The 23225-nt window shown below is 37.3% G+C and overlaps 1 protein-coding gene across 2 annotated transcripts in view; it reads left to right on the forward strand.

Moving 5' to 3' along the window:
* The window catches only part of vwa3a (von Willebrand factor A domain containing 3A), a 43697-nt gene that overhangs the window by 11788 nt on the left and 8684 nt on the right, over positions 1 to 23225 (forward strand). For both annotated transcript variants that reach the window (XM_084118488.1, XM_084118489.1), the window contains 15 exons: positions 48 to 110; positions 1298 to 1429; positions 2671 to 2809; positions 4493 to 4596; positions 4691 to 4771; positions 5143 to 5240; positions 6975 to 7094; positions 14650 to 14724; positions 15570 to 15717; positions 16942 to 17110; positions 18642 to 18712; positions 19919 to 20065; positions 21612 to 21690; positions 22683 to 22787; positions 22914 to 23011. In XM_084118488.1, the coding sequence (XP_083974614.1) occupies positions 48 to 110; positions 1298 to 1429; positions 2671 to 2809; positions 4493 to 4596; positions 4691 to 4771; positions 5143 to 5240; positions 6975 to 7094; positions 14650 to 14724; positions 15570 to 15717; positions 16942 to 17110; positions 18642 to 18712; positions 19919 to 20065; positions 21612 to 21690; positions 22683 to 22787; positions 22914 to 23011 (1629 nt within the window). The remainder of the gene's footprint in view (positions 1 to 47; positions 111 to 1297; positions 1430 to 2670; positions 2810 to 4492; positions 4597 to 4690; positions 4772 to 5142; positions 5241 to 6974; positions 7095 to 14649; positions 14725 to 15569; positions 15718 to 16941; positions 17111 to 18641; positions 18713 to 19918; positions 20066 to 21611; positions 21691 to 22682; positions 22788 to 22913; positions 23012 to 23225) is intronic.

Consider the following 23225-nt stretch of genomic DNA (forward strand, 5'->3'; position numbering starts at 1 on the left):
TGCACAGGGACATTCTCCACCTCACTGACTGATGTGTCCTGTCATAGGAGACTGTGAAGCGAATGGCAGACGTTTCTGGGGGGAGATATCACCTGTGTTCTGCTGCACTGGTAATCTGAAAATAAATCGAAACGAACGTGAAAATATTCACAATTATCTCTTAAACTGACATGAAACTGAAATTACATACAGTGGCGCCAAAAAGTATTTGGACACTTAAACCTTTACACTCAAAAATTCATACTATTAGATAACAAAATATCATTAAATGACATTTATTTTTTCAAAACACGCTATTTAAGCAAAACGTTTTCACAAAATTATGTTTTTGTAGGTTTGAAATTATAGTAGATATAATTTTTAAAAAAATGAAGAAAAAAAGTATTTGGAAACTTGTTATTGTCAAATGTTAGTGGTTCATGTTCATACTTAAAGGAATAGTTCACTCAAAAATGAAAACTTTTCATCTTGGAAACACAAATTAAGCTGTTTTTTAGTGAAACTGGATTTCTGTCCCTCCATTGAAAGTCATTTCCACCAAAAACTTCACGCTTCATAAGAGAAATTTCATACAACTTTCAAAGTTCTAGAACATTTTGTTCTCACGCGTCGAGCAAGTACGGTTGACCTGCCATTGACCATATTTAAAGTGCTCTATGTATATACGTTGTTCAATTTATATGTGAATAAAAGCCCAAATTAAACCTGTTCATCATAAAAAGTGGCCATGGCTCTTCTCTTCAGAAGATTAAACTGCTCCATTCATATGGATTACTTTTACCATGTCTTAATGAACTCATTGAAGTTGGAAAATGTTAATTGCGTATACTTTTAATGGATGGACAATAATGATGATTTAAGAATATTAAAAATGTCTTTATGTTCCAAAGATGAACAGAAGTCTAACAGGTTTGGAACAACATGAGGGAGAGTCAATGATGACAGAATTCACATTTTTGGGTGAACTTTCCCTTTAATTTGAGACTCTACACCTGTGTGAACTTGAGAAGAACTGATTCACACAGCCACTAAAAATCAACAAAACAGCAGCTGATTAAAAGTCACTGAGCAGAAATGATGAAGAAAGGTGAAATTGGTGAAGAGAAAAGCACCATTTCACCACAGATGATGATTGCTTTGATATTTCGTTCCAATGACCTTCAGACATGTTTGTGTGTCGTACGTGTTCAAATACTTTTATGGTACCGCTTTATCTTATAAATGGTATAGGGATATGTGTGTGTGTGCGTGTGCGTGTGTGTGTGTGTGTGTGTGTGTGTGTGTGTGTGTCTCCCAGGGCGTGGTGGACAGCAGTACAGATGTAGATCTGCTGTGGGAGGAGATTAAAGCAGCTCGGGATGTTCTTACCCAAATTCAGGACATGCGTCAGGGTCGAGTTGGAGACAAAGCTGTCACTGTTGAGTCAGAGGTGAATATATATTATTCTCTATATCAGTGTTACTGTTTCTGAACTCCATTGTAGTCTTGAGTTTTCTTCCAGGAACGAACACGTCGCAATATTCCTCATTTAAATCATTCATACGCTAAATAAAGGGGCGGGGCCTAGTTGAGTTAGTTAGTAGTGTGTTGAAACTAGCGGTTATGGTTAGGGGCGGGACATTTCCCAAACACACTAGAAGTGTTTGACCAATCACAACACACTGATCCAGCTGACCAATCAGAGCACAGTGTGCTTTTCAGAAGGAGGGGCTTCATAGAGACAGGAACTAAACAGAGCGTTACTGACAGACTGGGAAGAGAGGTGCTGCAACAATGGAGAATATGAGGAAAATAATGTGTTTTGTGAACATTCAAGCATGAAAACCTGTTCTAGTACAACCTAAAAACAAAATCAAGACTTAATAGGTCATAATAGGCCCCCTTTAACACACTTAACTAAACCTTAAAAAAAGTGCACTTTGTAAGAATGTAAAAATTAAAAGTTTCACCTTAAATTACATTTTAAGTAACTATGTTTTAATAATATTTTGTCATGCTTTAAAGAAGTGCACTAGTTTAGATGTTGACTAACATACTAAAGCATGTGTAAAATAATTTATTATAATTTTAACTGTAGTGTGTTATTCGATATTACATTTAAAGTTAATATCATTACAACTGGTGTACAAATGGATTCACAAATATATATGAAATACATTACATACATAAATATAGTGCCATTTCTACTGAAACTTGTAAGTATATTTTAGTTTACCATAAATGTTTTTCAGTACATTCAGCAATACACATATAAAACACATGTAAAAATGTACTTATATACTGTAAGTGGGTCAAAATACACTCTAAAGTTCAACTAATGGCAGTTAATATAAATTTAAACTATAATATATTTTCATTTAATTAAAAATAACATGCAATTAAGTGTCCGAAAACTCAGTTTGAACCCAAGTATATAATTTCCATAAGAACTCTTTTATAAAAGTATGCTAAAGTGTACTTCATTTTCACATGGGTAAATATGAATTTTACTTTAAGAAATTCCAACATAGTATATGTCCTCAAAAACATGGTATTGATATGATATCATGTTAGCACCATGGCACTTTTTGTTATTGAAATGTTTGTGTTTTCTACCGGTTTCTCGTATGATGCATGTTTCACGGTTATGAGGGCTGGCCATGTTTTCAGTCTTAACCTCTGCCTCTCCAGATCTCCAGGGGTTTGGACAGTCTCACTCTTTCTGACTTCAGTCCTGTCAGTTCTGCTCTCGGCGGTCCGCTGTGCATCAAACCCGCGGGTCCAGCGCCCAGCAGCTCCAAAGACTGGCTGAAGACCCACGGCCTCAAGGGTATCTTCACAGCCTCTGAGGGGTTCACTCTTCAGTTTAATCTACAACGCATTTTACTTCTGCAATGTTACAGACATTCTGACGCATGACATATGACAATGACATATTTCCAAGTGAAACAGAATTTTGACCAAGAAAAAGTAGTGTACTTTAAACATAGGGTCACTTACAATTTTAATGTTGACTGTAAATATAAATATTTTTGACCGTAAATATAAATATTTATAAATATTTAAAAATATGTTGTCCTCCTGCCTCAGGACTACAGGTGAAAATTAGCATTTATGCTATAACTTGGCTCATTTACAGTCTGTACAGAAATGTTAGATTGTTCATTAATGTGCACTGTCCCGAATAAATAAATAAATAAATATATATAAAATTAAAATTTTAAAATGTATTTTTTTTTTACAATTTTAAATATTTATATTTTTTTAAATATAAAATCAGCATGAAACAGAAGTTGCGCTAGTCTGTTCTTCCCTATTGTGACGTATATATCAGAGTGAAACTGCTTCTCAAACGGTAAAATTTACGGTAAAAAGCGGCAGCTGTGGTTGCCAGAAATTTACCGTAAAAAATACTGTAGCAACATTTTAGGTTTACAGACTTAAATTTACAATAAAAAACTTATTTCATTATCTAATATAATGTTAATTTACCAACCTATTGAAGTTCTAACATATCTATTGTACCATTGTAATACACTGACAACCACCAATCACAGTGGTGATGAGAGTCACATGATGAGTCAAAGCTCATCACAAGCAGCTTTTCCACAAGAAAATTAATACTAATATATAGAAGCTGCACAGGATCATACACTCAAACACTAAACACCATCATGGTCAAATTTAACAAACGCAATAAACATTAATTTAACAACATTAAATGTAACAAAACCCTAATGTACATAACTGATTAGAAAACACTATGAAGAAACAGTTATTTCAACAAAAATACATGTGTCTATTCTGTTTTTAACCCACATGCACTTTGCACTTTTTTGCACGATGCAATTTAAAAAATAAAATATGTTTTCGTAGACTTTCAGTCTTGAGTGGATCAGTGTGCGGCCAGCCACCCTTCTTGTTTAACAAAAATACATCAAATGTGTCATGCAGTGTCACGCAGGGAATTGTGGGAATGTCAATTTACGTTTTTTCACTGTAAATTATACAATGACTTGTTCTTTTTCACTTCCAAAAACTGTAAAAAATTAATAAATTTAATTAAATGTACTGTTAGATCTATCACAGTTATTTACCGTATATAGAACGGAAACGTTCTGTTAATCAATTAACAGGTCTTTTACCGTTAAAATCACGATCATTTTTCACAGTGGGCGGGGCTTAATTTTGTCCATGGAGATTTGATTGGATGGTTGTGGTCTGCTATTGGTGGATCTCATGTGAGTAACAGGTTGCCCCGCCCCTACACCAATAAACACATCATCAGAGAAGAGAAGAGATGTCGCTGCAAGAGGGAGAGGTTCTTTTGATTCAATAGTCATTTTCTGAAATGCATAACTTGGACACAGTTACCTCTGATAACAACTCACTCTAAATTATAATGTGTGACCACCGAAAAGCACAGCCTGACAGTCTCCCAGACGTATTACTGCAGCATGTGTGAGTTTAGTCGCGAGTGTGTTTCTTGGCTCACAGTTGTGTGTTCCTGCAGCTCAGAAGCTGGATCTCTATCAGCTGCTGGCTCGAGATGCCTATCCTCTGCAAGAGACGTTTGTGCCAATCTTGGGAAAGACTGTTTCCTCTACCGTTCATGAGGTGATGAGCATGTCCTGCTGCATTTATGAGTCCGGTTTGAGTCCCATCTGTTCACCTGTACAGCAGAGCTAACTCGAACTGTATGTGTTTGCAGCGGGTCATGGTCCAGTGTGAGTGGCATGATGGAACAGTGAAGAATCTGCATGTTGATCTTCCATCACTGCTAAAGTATCAGGTAAAATTTTTTTTTAATCCACAAACTCCATATGATGAACTTGGGCCAGCTAGAAACCATGTAAAACCAGCTGCAACCTAACTAGAGCCATAAGCAATGCTAGCTGGTTCTCTAAACTCCACCAGGGAACCTAAGCTCCCACTTGCAAGCAAACAGTAGCTAAACATTCGCTGACACTTTTCATACACCTATTAATAAAACAAATATGGAGTATACAGGAGTCCCATTGAACTGATGTCTGTCAGCCAGAAAGGGCATGTGTGCTATTCCGTTCAAAATAAGTTTTATTTAACTGGAAGTTTTTGTCCGACTATGCAGAATCTGTGGGATTTTTTCAGTATGTTTCACTTCATTTGGTCTTTCATGTGCAGAAGCGTCTGATGGGTGCTGTGTGTCTGTTTGAGAGGAGAGTGGAGTGGCTGAACGGGACGGCCAGCCGGCAGATATGGGGAACTGTGTGTGAGCAGAGGTGAGAGCATTAGCCTTGAGACAGTAGCTCCCTGCCCAGTGCACTTCACAAATCATAGGGAGCACATGCTCTGAAGGGCACTGCGGATGGCATTGATAGCTATATTCATTGATAACCCTTGTTAAAAACAAGTGCACTTTAGTATCCTTTTAAAAAGAGTATATCATAATATACTTTAAAAGAATATAAGTGTGAACTGAATGTAATAGTACGTCCAACACGTATGCATGTTATTTACAGTTAAATGAAAATGTATTCTTGTTTAAATTTATTTTTAATTCAGTTAGTTTAGAACTTGACTGCTTTTTTGACCCGCTTAAGTACATAGGTACATCTTTATGTGTAATTTCATACACTGCAAAAAATGCTTTTCTTATTTAGTATTGTTGTCTTGTTTCCAGTCGAAATATCAAAAAAAATTATCTAAAAAATTATCAAAGTAAAATGAAATAAGAAATTATATCTTGTTTTGTATCTTAAAACAAGCAAAATTATCTGCCAATGGGGTAAGAATTATCTTTTTGCTTAAGAAAAAACTTTGCTTAGATTTTTTTTAAATTTATTTTATAATAAGATATAATTTATTTTCATTTTATTTATCTAGTAAATGCTTCTTAATTTAAGAATTTTTAGATATTTGGACTGGAAACACGACAAAAATATGTGTTTAAGTAAGTAAAAAAAGCATTTTTTTTTGCAGTGATAATTAATTCTATTTTCTTTAAATTATGTTTTAACATTTATGACAAGCATTTATGATAAAGTAAAATATACTTTAATGTAATTTCTATTGAAACTTGTACTTATATATATATATATATATATATATATATATATATATATAAAAAAAAAAATATATATATATATATATATATATGTATGTGTGTATATTAAATAACACACTACAGTTAAAATTATAACCAAGTACTTTACATGTGCTTTATTCAGTATGTTAGTCAACAAGTGCACTTTAAAGCACGAGAAAAGATTATTGAAACATAATCATTTACAATTTACTTTTATGTAAAACTTTTAATTTGACTTTTACAAAGTGTATTTAAAGAGAGTCACTTTCATAACTGTTTCTCAACACACTTAAGTGGCCTTTTGTTTCATTAATATTTTATTATCTGCAAGTACAGATTATTTTTTAGATACACTACAAGTGCACATTCAATACAATTAAGTGCACTTCTTCTTCACTCTGGATATCACTTCAGAGGATGTGGAGGTTTATGTATGTCATCACACAGAAACAACAGTTTTATCAGCAGACATGCAGTGTGTGCCATGTTTAGGGGGCAGTGAGCACTGCGTAGGGTTCCTGTCACTCATAGTTTTCAAATGGGTTTACTTGAGGACTTCAAAACTTTCAAAAATTCACTGTACAAGAGTAAACAAAAATAACCTTAAAATCGATCATGGAAATGTAATAATCCCATGACCGGCACAGACTCAACAATATACAAAACAACAACAGCAGACGTGCACTTTACAGTCTTGATGGTTTGAGTGCTTTTTAAAGTCTCTCAGCCGCCAATAACTGAAGAACAGCCTCACGCGAAACACATTGCGGTCGACACAAACAATGTTTATCCCTGTGAGATGAACTTGAGTATTAGTGCATATTGATCCTAGTTCGCCAGCCTTAAAGCTTTGTGTAAATCCATTACCATTACAGGAGGATGTGGAGTGTGTTTGTGTGTCTCAGTCTCTCTGTGTGTCTCTGTACAGGGTCCAGGTTGTTCTGGACATGTCTGGGATGAACACTCACTACCAGCTGCACATCCAGTACGCTCTCCGGATACTCCTAGAGGAGCAGCTGGCTGATACACACAGCTTCAATGTCACTGTGTAGGTCACACACACTGTCGGGGGTTTTCACTTATTTATAGTGTGACAGATTATGATCTGCTTTGTCATTTGGTCTCCTGCTGCTTTCTCCCAGAACTGATTTTATATAATGAGATTTTTCTCTATATATAACCTATACCAGTCAAAAGTTTGGACATGGCAGACTGAAAACCTTTGAATCTAAAATGTATGCTTGCTTGAAGTTATACAATGCTGTATACAAATATAAAATGCCTATTTGTGAACTAAAATTTACAGTGATAAAGGCTTTTCTTTAATGAAACCGGATAGATTTTAAAAGTCTATGCAACCAATACATTCAAGCTTTAAAAAGTTTATAAAGACTTTGTAAAAGTAATGCAAAATAATTGAGTGGTTTCATAAAGAAACAATGATGTTTGTAAACATCAAGCAAGTACAGTTGAGCTGACAGATTGACCATTTAATAAAAGCTGAAGTTAAATCTGTTGTAAAGAGATCGTGTCTCTTCAGAAGACTTGGTTTAAACCGCTCGGATAAGTTAGCTGGAATCTAGACAGAGGGTGAAGATGGCTTTAATTTAAAGGGGTCCTATTGTGCTCTTTCACTTTTTCAACTTTAGTTAGTCTGTAATGTTGCTGTTTGAGCATAAAGAAGATCCACTCAAAAGGCAGATATTTTATTTAACAGAATAGTTGTGTTTTCTATTAACAGTTCTAATTATAAGTTTTCTGTAGTTGCTATTATATGCTATGCTATGATGTAAACGAAGAGCAAAGCTTTGCCTCCGCTGGCCTGCAAACTAACATTACAGTATTGATGTAGTGTTTACTGTAGCTTTTGTAAGACTGTTCACAAATTATCCATGATTTTGTTATCGATTCCTGTTTGTATTACCATGGTTTTCCGACAAATATGATTAAATGGTGGATAACATCGTATCTATAAGAATATTACAAAAAAAAAAAAAACATTCAACTCTGAAATGTCCTGTGAAATCCGTGCTTGCAAAGTCCATGCTTGAAATTCGTTCTGCACGATTCTCTTGTTCATTAACATTGTCAGGGTCTGAATCGAGCTCAAAATGGTTTGAAATTGACACCAACATTAATTGTTTACACCAGAGCTGACCTTGCGTGACATTTCCCGAACACACGCATAGTGCTGCCAATCACGACATACTGGGTCAGCCGACCAATCACAGCGCATTTCGTATTTCAGAAGGAGGGGCTTCATCGAAAATGACTCGTTCAACCAGACTGGGTAGAGAGGAGCTGTAATATAAAAAATATAATAATAATATATTTTTTAATATTTATAATATAATAAATAATATAAAAATAATGAATTTTTTTAACAATCAAGCATGAAAACATTTGACTACACCCCAAAAACAAAACCAAGACTTCGTAAAAGGGCGTAATAGGACCCCTTTAACTATTTTTAAGTCGTTACATAATTCCCCTAATTTCATTTGTGTTGTTTCATAGTTTTGATGGTGCCATATTATTCTAAAATATGGACAATAACGAAACTAAAGAATCGGTAGGTGTGTCCAAACATTTGACTGATAGTCTTGAGTTAAGAATTCCTCATTTTGATTCTCAAAACTGATGGTATGCATTATATATATATTATATATATATATATATATATATATATATGTATATATATATATATATATATATATATATATATATATATATATATATATATGTATGTATATATATATATATATATATATATATATATATAATAAAACACACAAAAACAAACATTTGCATCTAGACCAGGGGTGTCCAATCCTGCACCTGGAGGACCACTGTCCTGTAGAGTTCAGCTTCAACCCCAATTAAACTCACCTGATCCAGCTAATCAAGCTCTAGACATACTGGAAACCTCCAGACTGGTGCATTTAGGGAAGCTGGAGCTGAACTCTGCAGGACAGTGGCCATCAGGACTGAGTTGGGACACCCCTGGGGCCGGTTTCACAAAGCTATTTTAGACTGGTCTATAGTGTTAGACTAGTCTAAAGTTTGCTCATAGACTAGTCTAATGCAAGTTAGACTGTTTCACAAAAATAAAGACTGACTTAATTTAGACCAAAAAAATTAGACACCTAACCCCCAGGCTAACTTAGGTTTAAGACTCTATGTTACCTTGGCAACCAGCAGTAACAATCAGTTAGCCTACATTACAAACAGCCAGAAGAAAAGGGAAAATGGCTCATAATTTAAACATTTCTTTTTGTTACTACATTCCCAAGTAAAATGTCCTTGTAACTGTTAGGGCCGTTACATAGTCAACGCGAGCAACGATCGACGCGCTCCCTTTCATAGTCTAAACCAGGGGTTCCCAAACTATTCCATGCCAAGGCCCCCCAAATACCACTAGGTTCTGGCCAAGGCCCCCCGTATTGAACCCATCGACAATACTACGGCACGGCACATGTAGAAATAAATAAATAAAACATCTAGGTGAACATCAGATTATGTGATGGTGTTTGATACCAGCCAATCAGAAAGATGAGATGCACCGATTACAATTTTCAAGGCAGATTCCGATTTTTCATTGAGTTTGACCTGCCGATACAGATTTAAGCCGATTCTGATTTCATTTTTTCTAACCACTTTACAGCACAAACAAATATTTATTTTATATATATATATATATATATATATATATATATATATATATATATATATATATATATATATATATATATATATATATAATAAAACACCACTTTTACCCAAACTGGTTAATAAAAACAAGTTTAAATGGATACATTCTCTATAAATATTTTTGTCTTCATTTTCTTTTCTGACATAGCCTACTCCTTGTTAAAACACACTATACATGCAAATTATGTGCATTTTTTTGAGTAAAATCATATTTATTTTGTCCATCAAAAGTGTGCTTTCACTTTAATTGAGCGTGAGCAGCGCTACAAAAATAGACTCGGCGTCGAAACCCTCCGCTTCACTGCTGCTCATGCGACGCTCCTGCTTGACGCTCACGCGCTGCTCCAGCTCGCGGTGTGAATGCACTCACTGAACATGCACGCCGAAAAAAATTTGCGCTGCTCACGCGCCGCTCGCGATCTGAAACGGCCGTAATTCACAAGGTTTCCTACATGTGCGTTCTGTGTGCATGTGTGATGTTGATGTTGCGCAATGTTATTCATGCGGCGCCCGAGTGCATTTGAATCGGCATATGTCAGAATTGAAAATCATGTGAAAATCGGCCAATTCTTGTCACTAGCCGATCAATCAGATATCAGATAGGCTATGCAACAAATTATTATAATGTTTTTTTTCATAACAATACTCATATTAGCAAATATTTATTTTTTAATGTTTTTTAACTTTTTTTTTTCAACTTGCTGCGGCCCCCCTGGCGCCCCCTGGCGGCCCCCCAGGGGGCCGCGACCCCCACTTTGAAAACCCCTGGTCTAAACAGTGGGCGCAAGCGTCACGGGCGATGCGTGAAATGCAATACACTGCTCAAGCAACAGGGAGTAGTAGAATCATAGTGGAGTCATAGCTCTGAACGCCCGTCTATTTCGCTTCAAACGCTCGCTTTGGACGCGCGAATGGATTCAAAATGTTCAAGCGTCGAACTAGACGCGGATTTGACGCTCTATTCGCGTTTGGTGTGAACGCAGCATAATAACAGGCTGCGATGCCAAGATTGCAATGCTGGAATGTGTGTGTGTGTGTTTCAGAGAGAGAGGCACGGGCGCGATCGAACAGTGGAAACATAAAAACATACTCCGTCATTTATACTCCTCCAACAAACACATATTTTCCGCTAAAGAACTTTTTTTTTTTTTTTGAAAAGTGTCTTATTTTACCCAGAATGCATTGCAGTGTAGTCAGAGTCTTAAGTGCTTTGTGCAACGGTCTGATTTAGATGTCTATCTGAAGTCTGACTATCTACTATATCTAAGCCATAGTCAAAGTCTATCTTTGTGAAACCGGCCCCTGGTCTATACCTCATGATATATTCATATTATGTATTTGTAAATCTAGTGCAGAACAGCTCTCAGAGGTGCATTTGGCACTTTGCATAAATGCAAATGTGCACTTTTCAGCTAAATAAATGGGTCTGTGCGAGACACAAATGTGCCGGAGCAGCAGAACTGAGGTACAGGTGCAAGCAGGAACGGGCCGGCTATAGGGAGCACTGGGACGTTTCTCTGTGGGGTTTTGGCCGACTTGTGGTCCAGCTGTCGATCCCGAATTTAGATGCCAAGTAAATAAACAAAGGTTTTAATAGGAGAAAAATAAATTCTGACATCATTTGGTCAGCCTATTTAAACCACAGTGGTAAATCCAGACAACATAGTCAACAGTTTTGAAAATATGTGCTAATATATATATATATATATATATATATATATATAGCAGGCAGCATTTTTCTCATTAGGCTGGTAGGCTGTTTAGAAGTGCTAGTCCATCCACCTATGTATTATCAGTGTGTCATGGTTCAGCTCCAGTACGCACACTCTTAATAATAAAGGCTCTTTGATGGCATCTATGGAAGAAGCTTTAACATTCATGGATCCTTTCAAAAGGCTCTTTATAGTGGAAAAAGATTATTAAAAATCTTCACACTAAGAAAAAATTATTATTTTAAGATCTGATAGATTCCCAAACTAACAGGGAATGTTCTCATAACTTGAAACTTCATAACTGACTAATGTTCTTCAATGTTAATCAAATGTTCTTTCGGTTTGGATAGTTATCTGGTCTTCAATAATGTTCTCAGAAAAGTTATACATCATTCTTAGAACTTTTTTTTAAAACGTTTTAATTTGTCTAATGTTTTTTTTTAAACTGCCATGGACTGTTTTGGAATGTTCAGAGAACATTCAAAAGTAACGTTCTCATAATGTTTGCAAAATTCTAAAACGGAATGTTTCCTTAACCAAGAAATACCAAGAAAAAAAACAATATAACCAAGAAAAACTGTTTAAAACTAAAGAAAACTTGACATTTTGAAATTTCAAGATACATTCAGAAATATCGTTTTAATAACTCAATGGCAAAAAATTTTAGAACATATTTTTGTTAGCTGAGTCTTTGAGGAAACCAAAATGGTTCTTGTATGACACTGGAACCTTTTGGTATCCTATTTTTAAAAGTGTCATTTATAAGGGTAGCCTGCATTGAGATGTTCTCTGGTGTGTGCACGTGTACCTGTGCGAAATCATCACGTTCATAAATCACTTGTCATAAATCAGTTAATGCACAGAATCACTGTTGCATCATCGCGCACACTTACCCAGAGGAAATGAAGGCATTAATGGGCCATTGTAAAGCCTCTGTAGTATTTATCTGTTTTAGCGTAGTCATGAGCGCTCTACTTTAGTCTGGCATGAAGTCTTTATAGATGTGGATATGCAGCACACACTCCTGCTCCTAATACTGCGCGCTTCACTCCAGAGCAGTAAGGAACAGTGTCACTCCTTTATTTCATGAACCCACGCTCCGTAACTCTATGGTGGAGCCACTTTTACACACATGCCTTGTATGTGTTATGGATCAGTCATGTTCTACAGTATAGCCTTTGAACCCTGTTCTCTCACATTATGGGAGTAAATCGGTGCAGGACAGTACTTGATGTGATCGTCACTGTAAACTTAATATTCAACATATGCCTGTGTTGTAGTTGCTATTTCCATAACTTGATTGTTTATATATGGCAAATAAATGGCCAACAGGATTTATTTCGAAGTTATAGCCATTGACAGTTACATGAGGACATCATATGAGATTCTTTTTCTCCAGTAGAGTTCTGCAAGGATGACGTATTTTTTTAGGCCAACCCGTAATTTAGCGTCACCATCTTAGAGTTAAAATGAATAACTTGTTTAGATTTATTATTAAAAATGTTTTTTTTTAAAACGATTAAATATATATATTTTTTTTTTTTTTTTACAGTGGCCTCTTTGGTTTATTGTATTACAGAGACAATAATTATTTTACATTTGTTTTATTTTATAACAAATATTTGTTACTATTTTTATTGTTAAGGCAATGAGACTGGAAATACCCCAGCACATGAGTAAGAGTTAACCTGTCACGGTAAAGATCCAATGAAGATGATGAATTTAGAAAAGTAACAAAGATTCTTTTAATAAGTAACTCAGAATACAGCCATTAGGTGAGACAGCGTGCAAGGCACAAACAATAACCGACCTTGAACATAGACATGAGGGGAACTTAAATACACAGAAGAACAAAGACAACAGCTGAAGACAATGATGTGACGATGACGATGATGGCTGGCAGGTGCGTGCAATGATGGATTGAGTGCAGGTGAGAGCCGGAGAGGATGATGGGAAACGTAGTGTAGAGGGAGACTAACAGGTGACAGTGACAGTGACAGAGAAGATGACAATGACAGTGACGACGATCGTCATGGTGACATAACCCAGCAAGAGAGTTAATTTCACCCACTGTTTGGGTCAAATAAATGACCCTGAAATCTGGGTTAAATAGTAAAACCCAGCACTTGGGTCAAATCAACCCAGCGCGTGTTCTGTCCAATAGTGACCTAGCAGTGTGGTTAAGGTTGAGTTATTTTTTTAACCCTGCAGTTTTTAGAGTGTATAAGAATGTTTTTGGTAACGCTCCCATTATTTCTGAAGGTTCTTTGAACATTCAAAACATCCAGTTTGTTAAATGTTTAAAAAAAAAAAAATCTTTTGAAAATCTGATCTTTTGAGAACATTATACCTTTGAACAAACACTCCATTGTCGTCACTGGAAGAACGTACTCTGTTAGCTGGGAAGCTTTGTTCAACTCTCTCAGCCTTTATTTAAAAACATTTTCCATGAAAGCTAGAGTTATAATAGTTTGTAAGAGCGCGAGTATAAACACAACGAGGCTGTGAAAGCGATTCATGAGTTTATCCGTTCAGCTGATGACGTTTAATGACAACCTCTGTACTCACAGTGGGACATTCGAAAACGCTTAACGTGAAAAATACGCTTAACATGGCTTAATGTACTAAGACAGTGTTATTAAAAGACCAAACTCAGTAAACACCTTATTAATAAACCATACATGTACGAAAAATCAGATGAGGGAGGAAAATGCTTAACGTGTAATTAAACGCGTTGCGTTCATATTCTGGGCTCTTACATTTTTCTGCACATGGTATACTTTATTAGTATGTTAATTGAGTTTGGTCTTTTAATAACACTGTCTTAGTACATTAAGCCACATTAAGTGTTTTTCACGTTAAGCGTTTTAGAATGAAAGTAAAAATCACAAGTGGGTATTACTGATGTATTTTATGGTATAGAATGAAACGTGAAGATATCTTGAGCTTGTGTTCAGCACAGACCTTATTTCAAGCATTTCACCTGTTCAAAAAACCTGCTGACTTCAGGATGATGGAGCCGGAGGTGATAAAATGCAACATATTTCCGAGCTTCGGCCTACAAACACACGTCATTCCTGTAGCACTCTCTATATTAACAGATACGCTGAGGATGTGAAATGAAGTGTGTATCAGGGATCGTGTGTGACTTCTGTATGCGATCTCGTGAATGTTCCTCAGGTTCGGATCCGAGGTGAAGTCGTGGCAGGAGAAGATGGTTCCCTCCACCCGGGAAAACCTTCAGGCTGTTTGGCAGTAAGACTTCAGTCTGTCCTTCTCTCTCTCTCATTTTCTCTTCATTAGTGTTTGCTATTGATATTGCTTGTACTGCACTACAAGACACTTTATCAAACTCAGTAAGAAATGAATGAAATCATCCATCAGGTCTTAAAAAAAAAAAAAAAACTAATTAGTAATTACTGCAGTTTGCTGTAGTCATTTCATTCTGTGTTTACTTAGTCTTGGTTCACTTCAGTGAGAGTGTATTTCAGTTGAGTTTCACCTGTTTTTGTTCCCCAGTTCAGTGCAAGTTCATCCCGAAACAGTAAATCTCTGCGGCCTGTGTGTGTCTCCTAATATAGCCTGTTCTGCTTCTAGGGGTCTAGAGTTTAATTGAAGCCTTGTAGGAAAGAGTCTTTTGGTGATAAATCTCACTACTTATAACCTCCCGAGACCTCAGTGTGTGTGTGTGTGTGTGTGTGTGTGAGGGGTAGGGTTAGTGTGTGTGTGTGTGTGTGTGTGTGTGTGTGTGTGTGTGTGTGTGTGTGTGTGTGTGTAAGGGGTCGGGTTAGTGTGTGTGTGTGTGTGTGTGCGGGGTCGGGTTAGTGTAAGGGGACAGACTATACAGTTTGGACAGTATAAAAACCATTACGTCTATGGAGAGTCCCCATGAGATAGCGAACCAGGTGTGTGTGTGTGTGTGTGTGTGTGTGTGTGTGTGCGTGTGTGTGTGTGTGTGTGTGTGTGTGTGAGGGGTCGGGTTAGTGTAAGGGGACAGACTATACAGTTTGGACAGTATAAAAACCATTACGTCTATGGAGAGTCCCCATGAGATAGCGAACCAGATGTGTGTGTGTGTGTGTGTGTGTGTGTGTGTTCAGGTGGGTCCAGGCGTTAGAGTGTGTGGGGGGTCGTGATACTCTGGCAGCTCTCCGGCGCGCTCTAGAGGAGGAACCGCAGGAAGAAGAAGAAGCGTCTCTAACTCGAGGCGTTTACCTCTTCACCACCGGCACGCCTGATCAACACACGGTCAGTCGGACACTCGCGCCTCTGTCTCATCACAAAATAAAAGAACATTTTGCAGAAGTTAGTCATGTGTCATCGTCACTTGGAGAATGTTTGGAGACATTTGAGAAAGGGCATAAAGTTTTTGTTTTGTGATTGTTATTCAAATAGAAAAGTCCCCCTGTAGTCAATCATTTTATCCCTTAAAACTGTGATCACCAAAATGACATATTTAAGCATTTTTTCCTTGAAAAAATGTCTTCATGGCTTAAAATATCTTGAATGTAACTCAACACCGTTGCCTCATTTAGTATGTGCGGTTCTATGATTATGCAAATGAGCCCCGCCTCCACTCACTCACAGCAGCTCAGAGATCCACTCGTTGACGATCACACGTTGATCAGGGGTGTGTTTCCCGTAACTCGCTGCTTCACTACCATAGTACACAATGCTTTTGTTGAAGAAATCAACTAGCTAGTCACGACTGTTTCCTGAAATCGTACTGTTGCAAAGTGGTCGCTCAACCACGCTGGTTAATGATGTCACGCATGTGGTGGAGTAATAACTTTCTTTAATGAATCTGTTTGAGATCGAATTAACGCTAGATGTTTTGCTATAAATTACGGACATGGCATCTGAGGACTATCTCTCATTTCTCTCAGTTATTTTGCTTTATTTCCATATTCAGTCATAGGCTCGTTCTTACGTTGTAGAGCACGCTCACACATGCGCACTCTTCAGAAACAACACTTTAAATCTCTTGACAAACTAAAAGACGTAAATGACATCTGTATGTTTTCTAAATTAAAGACACAGGTTGCACTGAATGTCAGCTTGCTTATTGCTCAAGATAAGGATTTATTAAGTCCACATGTCATGCAAACAAGAAACTGCTTCTAACCACAGATTGAGAGCTGTCATTCCAAACACACAACTTTGCGATGTTGTTTACGATGGTTTCGGGAAACACCGACTCGTTGAACTATGCTGATAATGACAGAACTTGCGACCATAGTTGGTTAACGATGCTTTCGGGAAACACACCCCTGATTGGTTTACAAGGTAGTTTGTGACGTCAGAAACTCTAGCGATTTCAAACCATGTTTTTGAGACTGTCTTTGGTTCACTGCAGTTTTAAAGAGAAAATACACTCAGCAATGGTGTCGACTTATGAATTTACACATGGTTTGTCTTAAAGCATATTAAAAACACCACATAGACATATAAACAACATTATCTCCTCCTCAGGAATCCATCACTGATTATGTGTCTGAGCGCTGCAGCGTTTCAAGCCTGAACCTCCACGTGTGCCTGTTCACCGGAGAAGAGGCCGAAACCACACGGGCCGAGACCACGCGGGCCCTGAGTCGCCTGGCACACGCGGGCCACGGGCGCTTCCTCTGGACCTCTGAGACTGGTGAGGACGGGGTGTTGAATTGAGTTTTCAATACGAGTTTAGTTACTAAAACAAGTTTAGTTTCACCCTCATTCTTCCTTTGGGTCATTTTGAGCCTGTTGAAATTGATGTTCATCGGAGGTGTCCAAGACCCCCATGACTTTTGTCGCACTTGAACCACAAACATACACACACAAAGAAATTGAATGGATTCGACCACATAGTTTTGTGGTTGAAATTTTAAAATGTAGCAAATTGGGTAAGTTTGACCCCCTCAGGAATGAATGGAATGCGAGGAATGCTTCAGAAACACATAGAAAAACCTAAATATGCTCACAATTCAAACTAAAAATGCTAAAACTTTACTAAAAAATGATTTTATAATGAGTACATGTGTATCTGAATGCATAATGAGGAAAAACTGACTTTAGGACCCAGCAGAAACAACTAATTTGCTCCATATATAGAGCTATAAGGCCATCTAGGTGCAAGTGTCATGAAATATCATGTTATATTATTATTTTTCCACAAGAGGTCGGAAAAGACACCCAATGTAAGATATTCTGAGCTGAATTAAAAGGTTTAGGCATGAAATTGTGAGTTATTTTGAATTTAAATTGAATGAATATGAGGAATATGCTTCTAAATGACTATTTATTGATTGATTATTTATTGATTAAATCTAGAAATTTAAAGGTAAATAAAAGAAAAAAATCTCCCAAAAAATTGCATTAAAAATAGAAACAATATTATCAAAATGAAATAAAATAAGCTTTCTGGAAAGAACAAAAAAAAAAAACTAAATGAAGTATAATTTTAGGGCTTCGGGTCATTTTGACCCGCGAGGGTAGGATGCATAGCGTCAGTTCTGGCAGGTTACGTAAGTCAAGCTCGCTTCAGCTGATCCACATCTAGCTATAGGAATACGACGCCTCTCAGTGTATACATAAGCTCCTTCAGTATTATCAGCAGCTATCGTGTTTCTCAGGAGCGAATTACCCTCCTCCATCCCCAGCTCCTCTCGTCAGTCAGGGTTTGGCATTCTGATTCCCCTTAAATCAGAATAAATTCTCGAATTATGTTGTACTTTAAAATCTTGAATTAATGATATCTGAAATACATTCATGTTGGTTCTGTTCTGTTTACCCTAAGGAGGGTTATTGCTGCTCTTATCTATGCTAGACTGCATGAAGCGCAGGGAGTTCTCGCCCAGAACAGAACCATACCACCAATCCAAACTGTGTGCTAATTGTCAGTCGTATTTGACGATAGTGGTCCTAACAGAACGCGAGGGAAGGATGTTGAGATGCACAGACAATCATTCAGTTTTGTTCACCTTTTGAGACCGTTCTGAGGTCATGTGTTAAACTCGAATAGAGCTGCTGTTTACTTTACTTTGCTGCTTTTCTCTCAGTCATATGTGCAGCACATGGTGCCTGAACTCAGTGCACCCTACAATGGGAAGTCTTGTGTTTGTATTTGTGTGTGTGTGTGTGTGTGTGTGTGTGTGTGCAGTGGAAAATATGAGCCTCTTCCTCGTGTTTCCCTGCAGGCATCGTGGAGAGTGATGACATCAGTGCCCTAATTGGAGAAATGGAGACGGCCGATAATTATTGTCAGAAGGTGAGTCTCTCACGTGACCTGGACTTGACCCGTGTCCGCGATGTTTAAATCATTCATGGGAAACGGAAGAAAAGTTTGAAGCACACCTGCAAGAAATGATCAGTTGTTTATCCATGTTCGTCCAGGTCTCGGTGTTCGTTCAGAAACAGCTGGATTTGTTGATTTCATTACTCGTCTGAGCTGCGTCCTCATCCTCAAGTCCGTTTGCTTTTAAAGTCACACTAGCCACGCTTCCATTACAGATTTGCACAAAACTTTTGCGATTTTTTTCTAAATGTCGATAAAAAACTATTGCGGAATTACCGTGTTTCCATAAACCGATGTTATGCGACTAAAACATCATTTTTTCCTCTCACAATAAGTCATTTAAAAAGTCATGGCGACAGATTTTGGTAGGTTTATGTATATCTCAGCCACTGACTGGCCATTATTTTTTAATGGAAGGAGACGTAGGCGTGTTATCCAATCATTAATGGCAAGGAAAGCCACTTATACGTGTGAGTGACACATATGAGGAGTTTCTGGGTGCTTCTCCCTCATATCTTTATAAATTGTGGCATTTCATTGTTGTTTAGAATCCAGTATTCCCATAATACTTTCATCTTATGAGTTTAATGAAGAACTAAGTCTCGTATTCTGTCCAAACACACCACATCATGTACGTCAGGTGACCTGTAAATGTGCAAAAACTGTTTCCATTGCAGTTTTGTGAAATATTTCTTATTCGAATTGCCTGAAAAACCACCTCATGCAAGCGTGAAAACTTTTTTGCAATAAACGGGAGTTTTTGCGAAATTGACGTGTTTCCATTGGCCGTATTTTCAATTCGCGCAATTTGAAGGATAATGGAAACGCGGCTACTGTTCAAGTATGATTGAATTAAACAAAAGTGACAGTAAAGACATTTGTAATTTCTATTTCAAATTAATGCTGTTCTTTTAGACTTTAAACTCTTTTCTCATATATCCCTTCCCTCAAACTACCTGGCTTCATTCCTGTTACATGCACTTTTCACAATTCAGTCGTGATCCAGTGGATAAAGCCTCACTTTTTTTTTTCACTCTTGCTTCACACAAAATGCATCAGATTACGAAAGTAAAATGGATTGCGAGCACCATTTCATGTCGCCTTACCTGAGAGTTGTTGCTGATGTGCTGGTTATTGTAACGCTTCATATATGGGACTTTCCTCCATGTTTTCCTGCAGTGCTCTGAGCTACTGGACTCTCTGATCCAGAAGGGCTCCGGCAGCGGTTCAGGAGACACGAGTCCCCCATCCCTCAAAGCCCAGGCCTGGACCAGCAACGCAAAACTGCCATGTCCCAGACCCACAACACTCAGCCTGGCTAGACTGGTCAGATCACGGTCCTCATCATGACTCTTGATCTGTCACACCATCAGTATATGTACACCAGTATATGGACGTCTTCGTCCACACGAGGGTTTCCAAGCGTTTTCCAAAAGTTTCTCATCCACTCTGAAACATCAAAAAATATTAGCAATATCTCTGCATTCACTGATGCGTCCAGGTTGCACTCAGTCACCATTATATGTTTGGTCTAAAACACGACTGCTCTCATGTTTTGTCACAAACATTTGTCACTCATGTTTTTTCTGTCATCTTTGCAGGACTGTGATATGAAGAGTGTGCAAAGTAACATATTTTAGCAACAGTGTGAAAGTGAACAGCACATAACAGGCACAATACCGGTATAAACATGAATATCTATGGGTTCAATATGCATCACATGACTAAACTTACGTCATCGTTTTTTAAATACCTTCGTTTTCACAGTCCACAATACAACACGAGAACAGCGTTTTCAAAGTTATCCGCTTTGGAGAGCATTTTCAAAAAGCTCAGTTTTTATTGCTAATAACGCCGTCTCAGTGTTTCACATGGCGTAGTCTCGCGTAGCCAGAGCTTCAGACCGATGGAAGAAGGACTCCATCGCAGCTTTCATTGGCCAAGGACTAACCAGAGCCCATTTGACTGATATGTAAAGCATCCAATCACAGTTCGTTTTGCTCTGCGTCATGTTTAGCGGCGTGAAAATGTAACGTCGATGTCCCTACAATAACAGACTGGTGTGTTAAACTCTTGGACGTGAACTTCACATATGTCACATACTTTTTGAAAATCAAGTGTTTAGTTGATCCTGGTAAGAGCTCATAGTCACAGTTATAAACATGGCGGCATTCTTTTTCCATGAGGGGGTTTGGCTCCATGGCAGCTTTGTTTCCTGGCAGACCGTTAAAAAACGCGACACACACGTCTCCCGGTTCAACCAATGAGATGACGACTTTGAAAATCCTGAACAATTTCCCATTTTGTGTGCCTTTTGTATCAGACCAATGGTTTGAGACTACACATAGCCAGACTTCTGATTATCAGCAAGTCCTGTTTAGCTGATTCTCGCCTAGAACTATGACAGGAAGAGACATGTCTGTTTTGATGTTATGTGCTGTTTAAGTGTACCTTTATATGAAGTTGTTGATATCACAGATTATGTTAACCATCTGAAATCATGCTGGTAGGATGGTCTTTCAGTACGACACTTCAGTAGGTTCATTGAATAATTAAAAACCTGTGATTTATTAACCCTCATGTCGTTTTAAAACCGTATTTTCTTCTGAGGAACACAAAAGAAGATATTTTGAACAATGTTGGAAACCAAACAGATATGATGATCATTAACTTCCATTGTACGGACAAGAAACACTGAGACATTTCTCAAAATATCTTCTATTGTGTTCCACAGATGAAAGAAAGTCATAGAGGTTTGAACTGGCATGAGTAAATTATGACAGGATTTGTTTTTAAATGGTCTCTTTAAGGGACTCATTAAAAGATGTTTTCACTCTGAAGGCGTTTTGATCGTGATGTATGATGTGAACAGGAAAGCAGGCAGATGAGCAGGTTGGCACAGAATGGCTTGGCTTGGAGACCGAACAGCTCTAAAGCAGAAATCCCAGCAGGTGTGACGCCTTACCAACATCCTGACTGCAATTATTAGAGATCATATACCAAATGGTCTCTATTTGCCATCTGAACTGTTTGTTTCTCTCTCTCTCTCTCAAATTTGGGACCAAAATTTATTCAGACACTTTGACCTGACCATGTTTTGCTGAAGTGTTTTTTCTTTAATTGCTAATGTGACCTTTTTACACCACAGACTGAACTAAATGAAGCATCACTTGGTAATTGGTTGAGCTAAACTGGTGTCATCTAATTGTGTAGTTAAATTTAACAGCTGGCAAATATTCAACATAATTCATGTGTGAGACAGTCTAACAGAAGGACGGACAAAACCAGTGAAATATCAACTGATTTGATAACTCTGAGTTCTAGTCATATTTTATCACCATTTTCTAAACTATAGCGAAGAAACTGTGATAATGTTAGAAATGTTGAAGGTGAAGGTGATAAATTTTGGTTTGATTGTATGTATGTATATATGTATATATGAAGACTTCAGATGCAAAAGCCTCTAAGTGTCATCTGAAATTTCCTTCTAGAATGATCATTTTTATCAAGCTCGTATATTTAAGTTCAGTAATTTCACTTTAATGGCAATTAATAGGTAAGTTTCATTGCCATTAAAGTGAAATAAGTGAACATAAACATACAAGCTTGATAAAAATTATAATTCTAGAAGGAAATTTCAGATGGCACTTAGAGGCTTTTGCATCTGAAGTCTTCATATATAGATAGATAGATAGATAGATAGATAGATAGATAGATAGATAGATAGATAGATAGATAGATAGATAGATACTTTTACTTTATATTGCTCCAGATAAAGCAACTCATTCTATCCACGTCCGATTCTGAAAGCATGTCACTGTCTATATGTGTCTCGGTCTGAAACATCCTCTGATTGCCTCTCAGACTAAACGCTGGGCTATTTATGTGAATCATGGTGCATTCATTTTTTTCAGAGTATTTATTTTTAGTCTCTTTTCCCCAGTCCAGTCAGCTGATTTCAGCCCACCAGCTGGGCCGTCAAAGTCTGCGGATCAGAGGAGAACCATTGTGTCTCAGTCGGTCTTCTTCATGGAAGACGGCAACTTCGGTTAGTGGAAATGGATTTTCCATGTTTGTCTTGCCATAGCCAGAAACATGTGATATATCCATTATCCATATCTCATATCCATTTCTGGTTCATGTTGTGTCATATATCATTGATTGTCTTATCTAGGTGTTGTCTTCAAGAAATATCCAAAACCCAAGAGTGTGCGTAAGTCTATCAACACCATTAAACTGCCAAAACATGAAGAGATCTGTTCAACTAAACAGGTACTGTACTGTGTGAAACATCCTGTTATTTTTCATAATACATTTTTTTCCCAATTCTACACTATCCCCAGCTAACAAAATAAGTTCTAAACATTCCCATTAGGTAATGAAAACAATATTTCTGAATGTTCTCTGAACATTCAAAACACAATTTTTTGTAATGTTGTGAAAAGTTTATTTTTATTGGTTATATGAACGTTAAAGGAAACATTCC

Source organism: Abramis brama, assembly GCF_963993115.1.
Source record: "Abramis brama genome assembly, chromosome: 1".
Lineage (NCBI taxonomy): Eukaryota > Metazoa > Chordata > Actinopteri > Cypriniformes > Leuciscidae > Abramis > Abramis brama.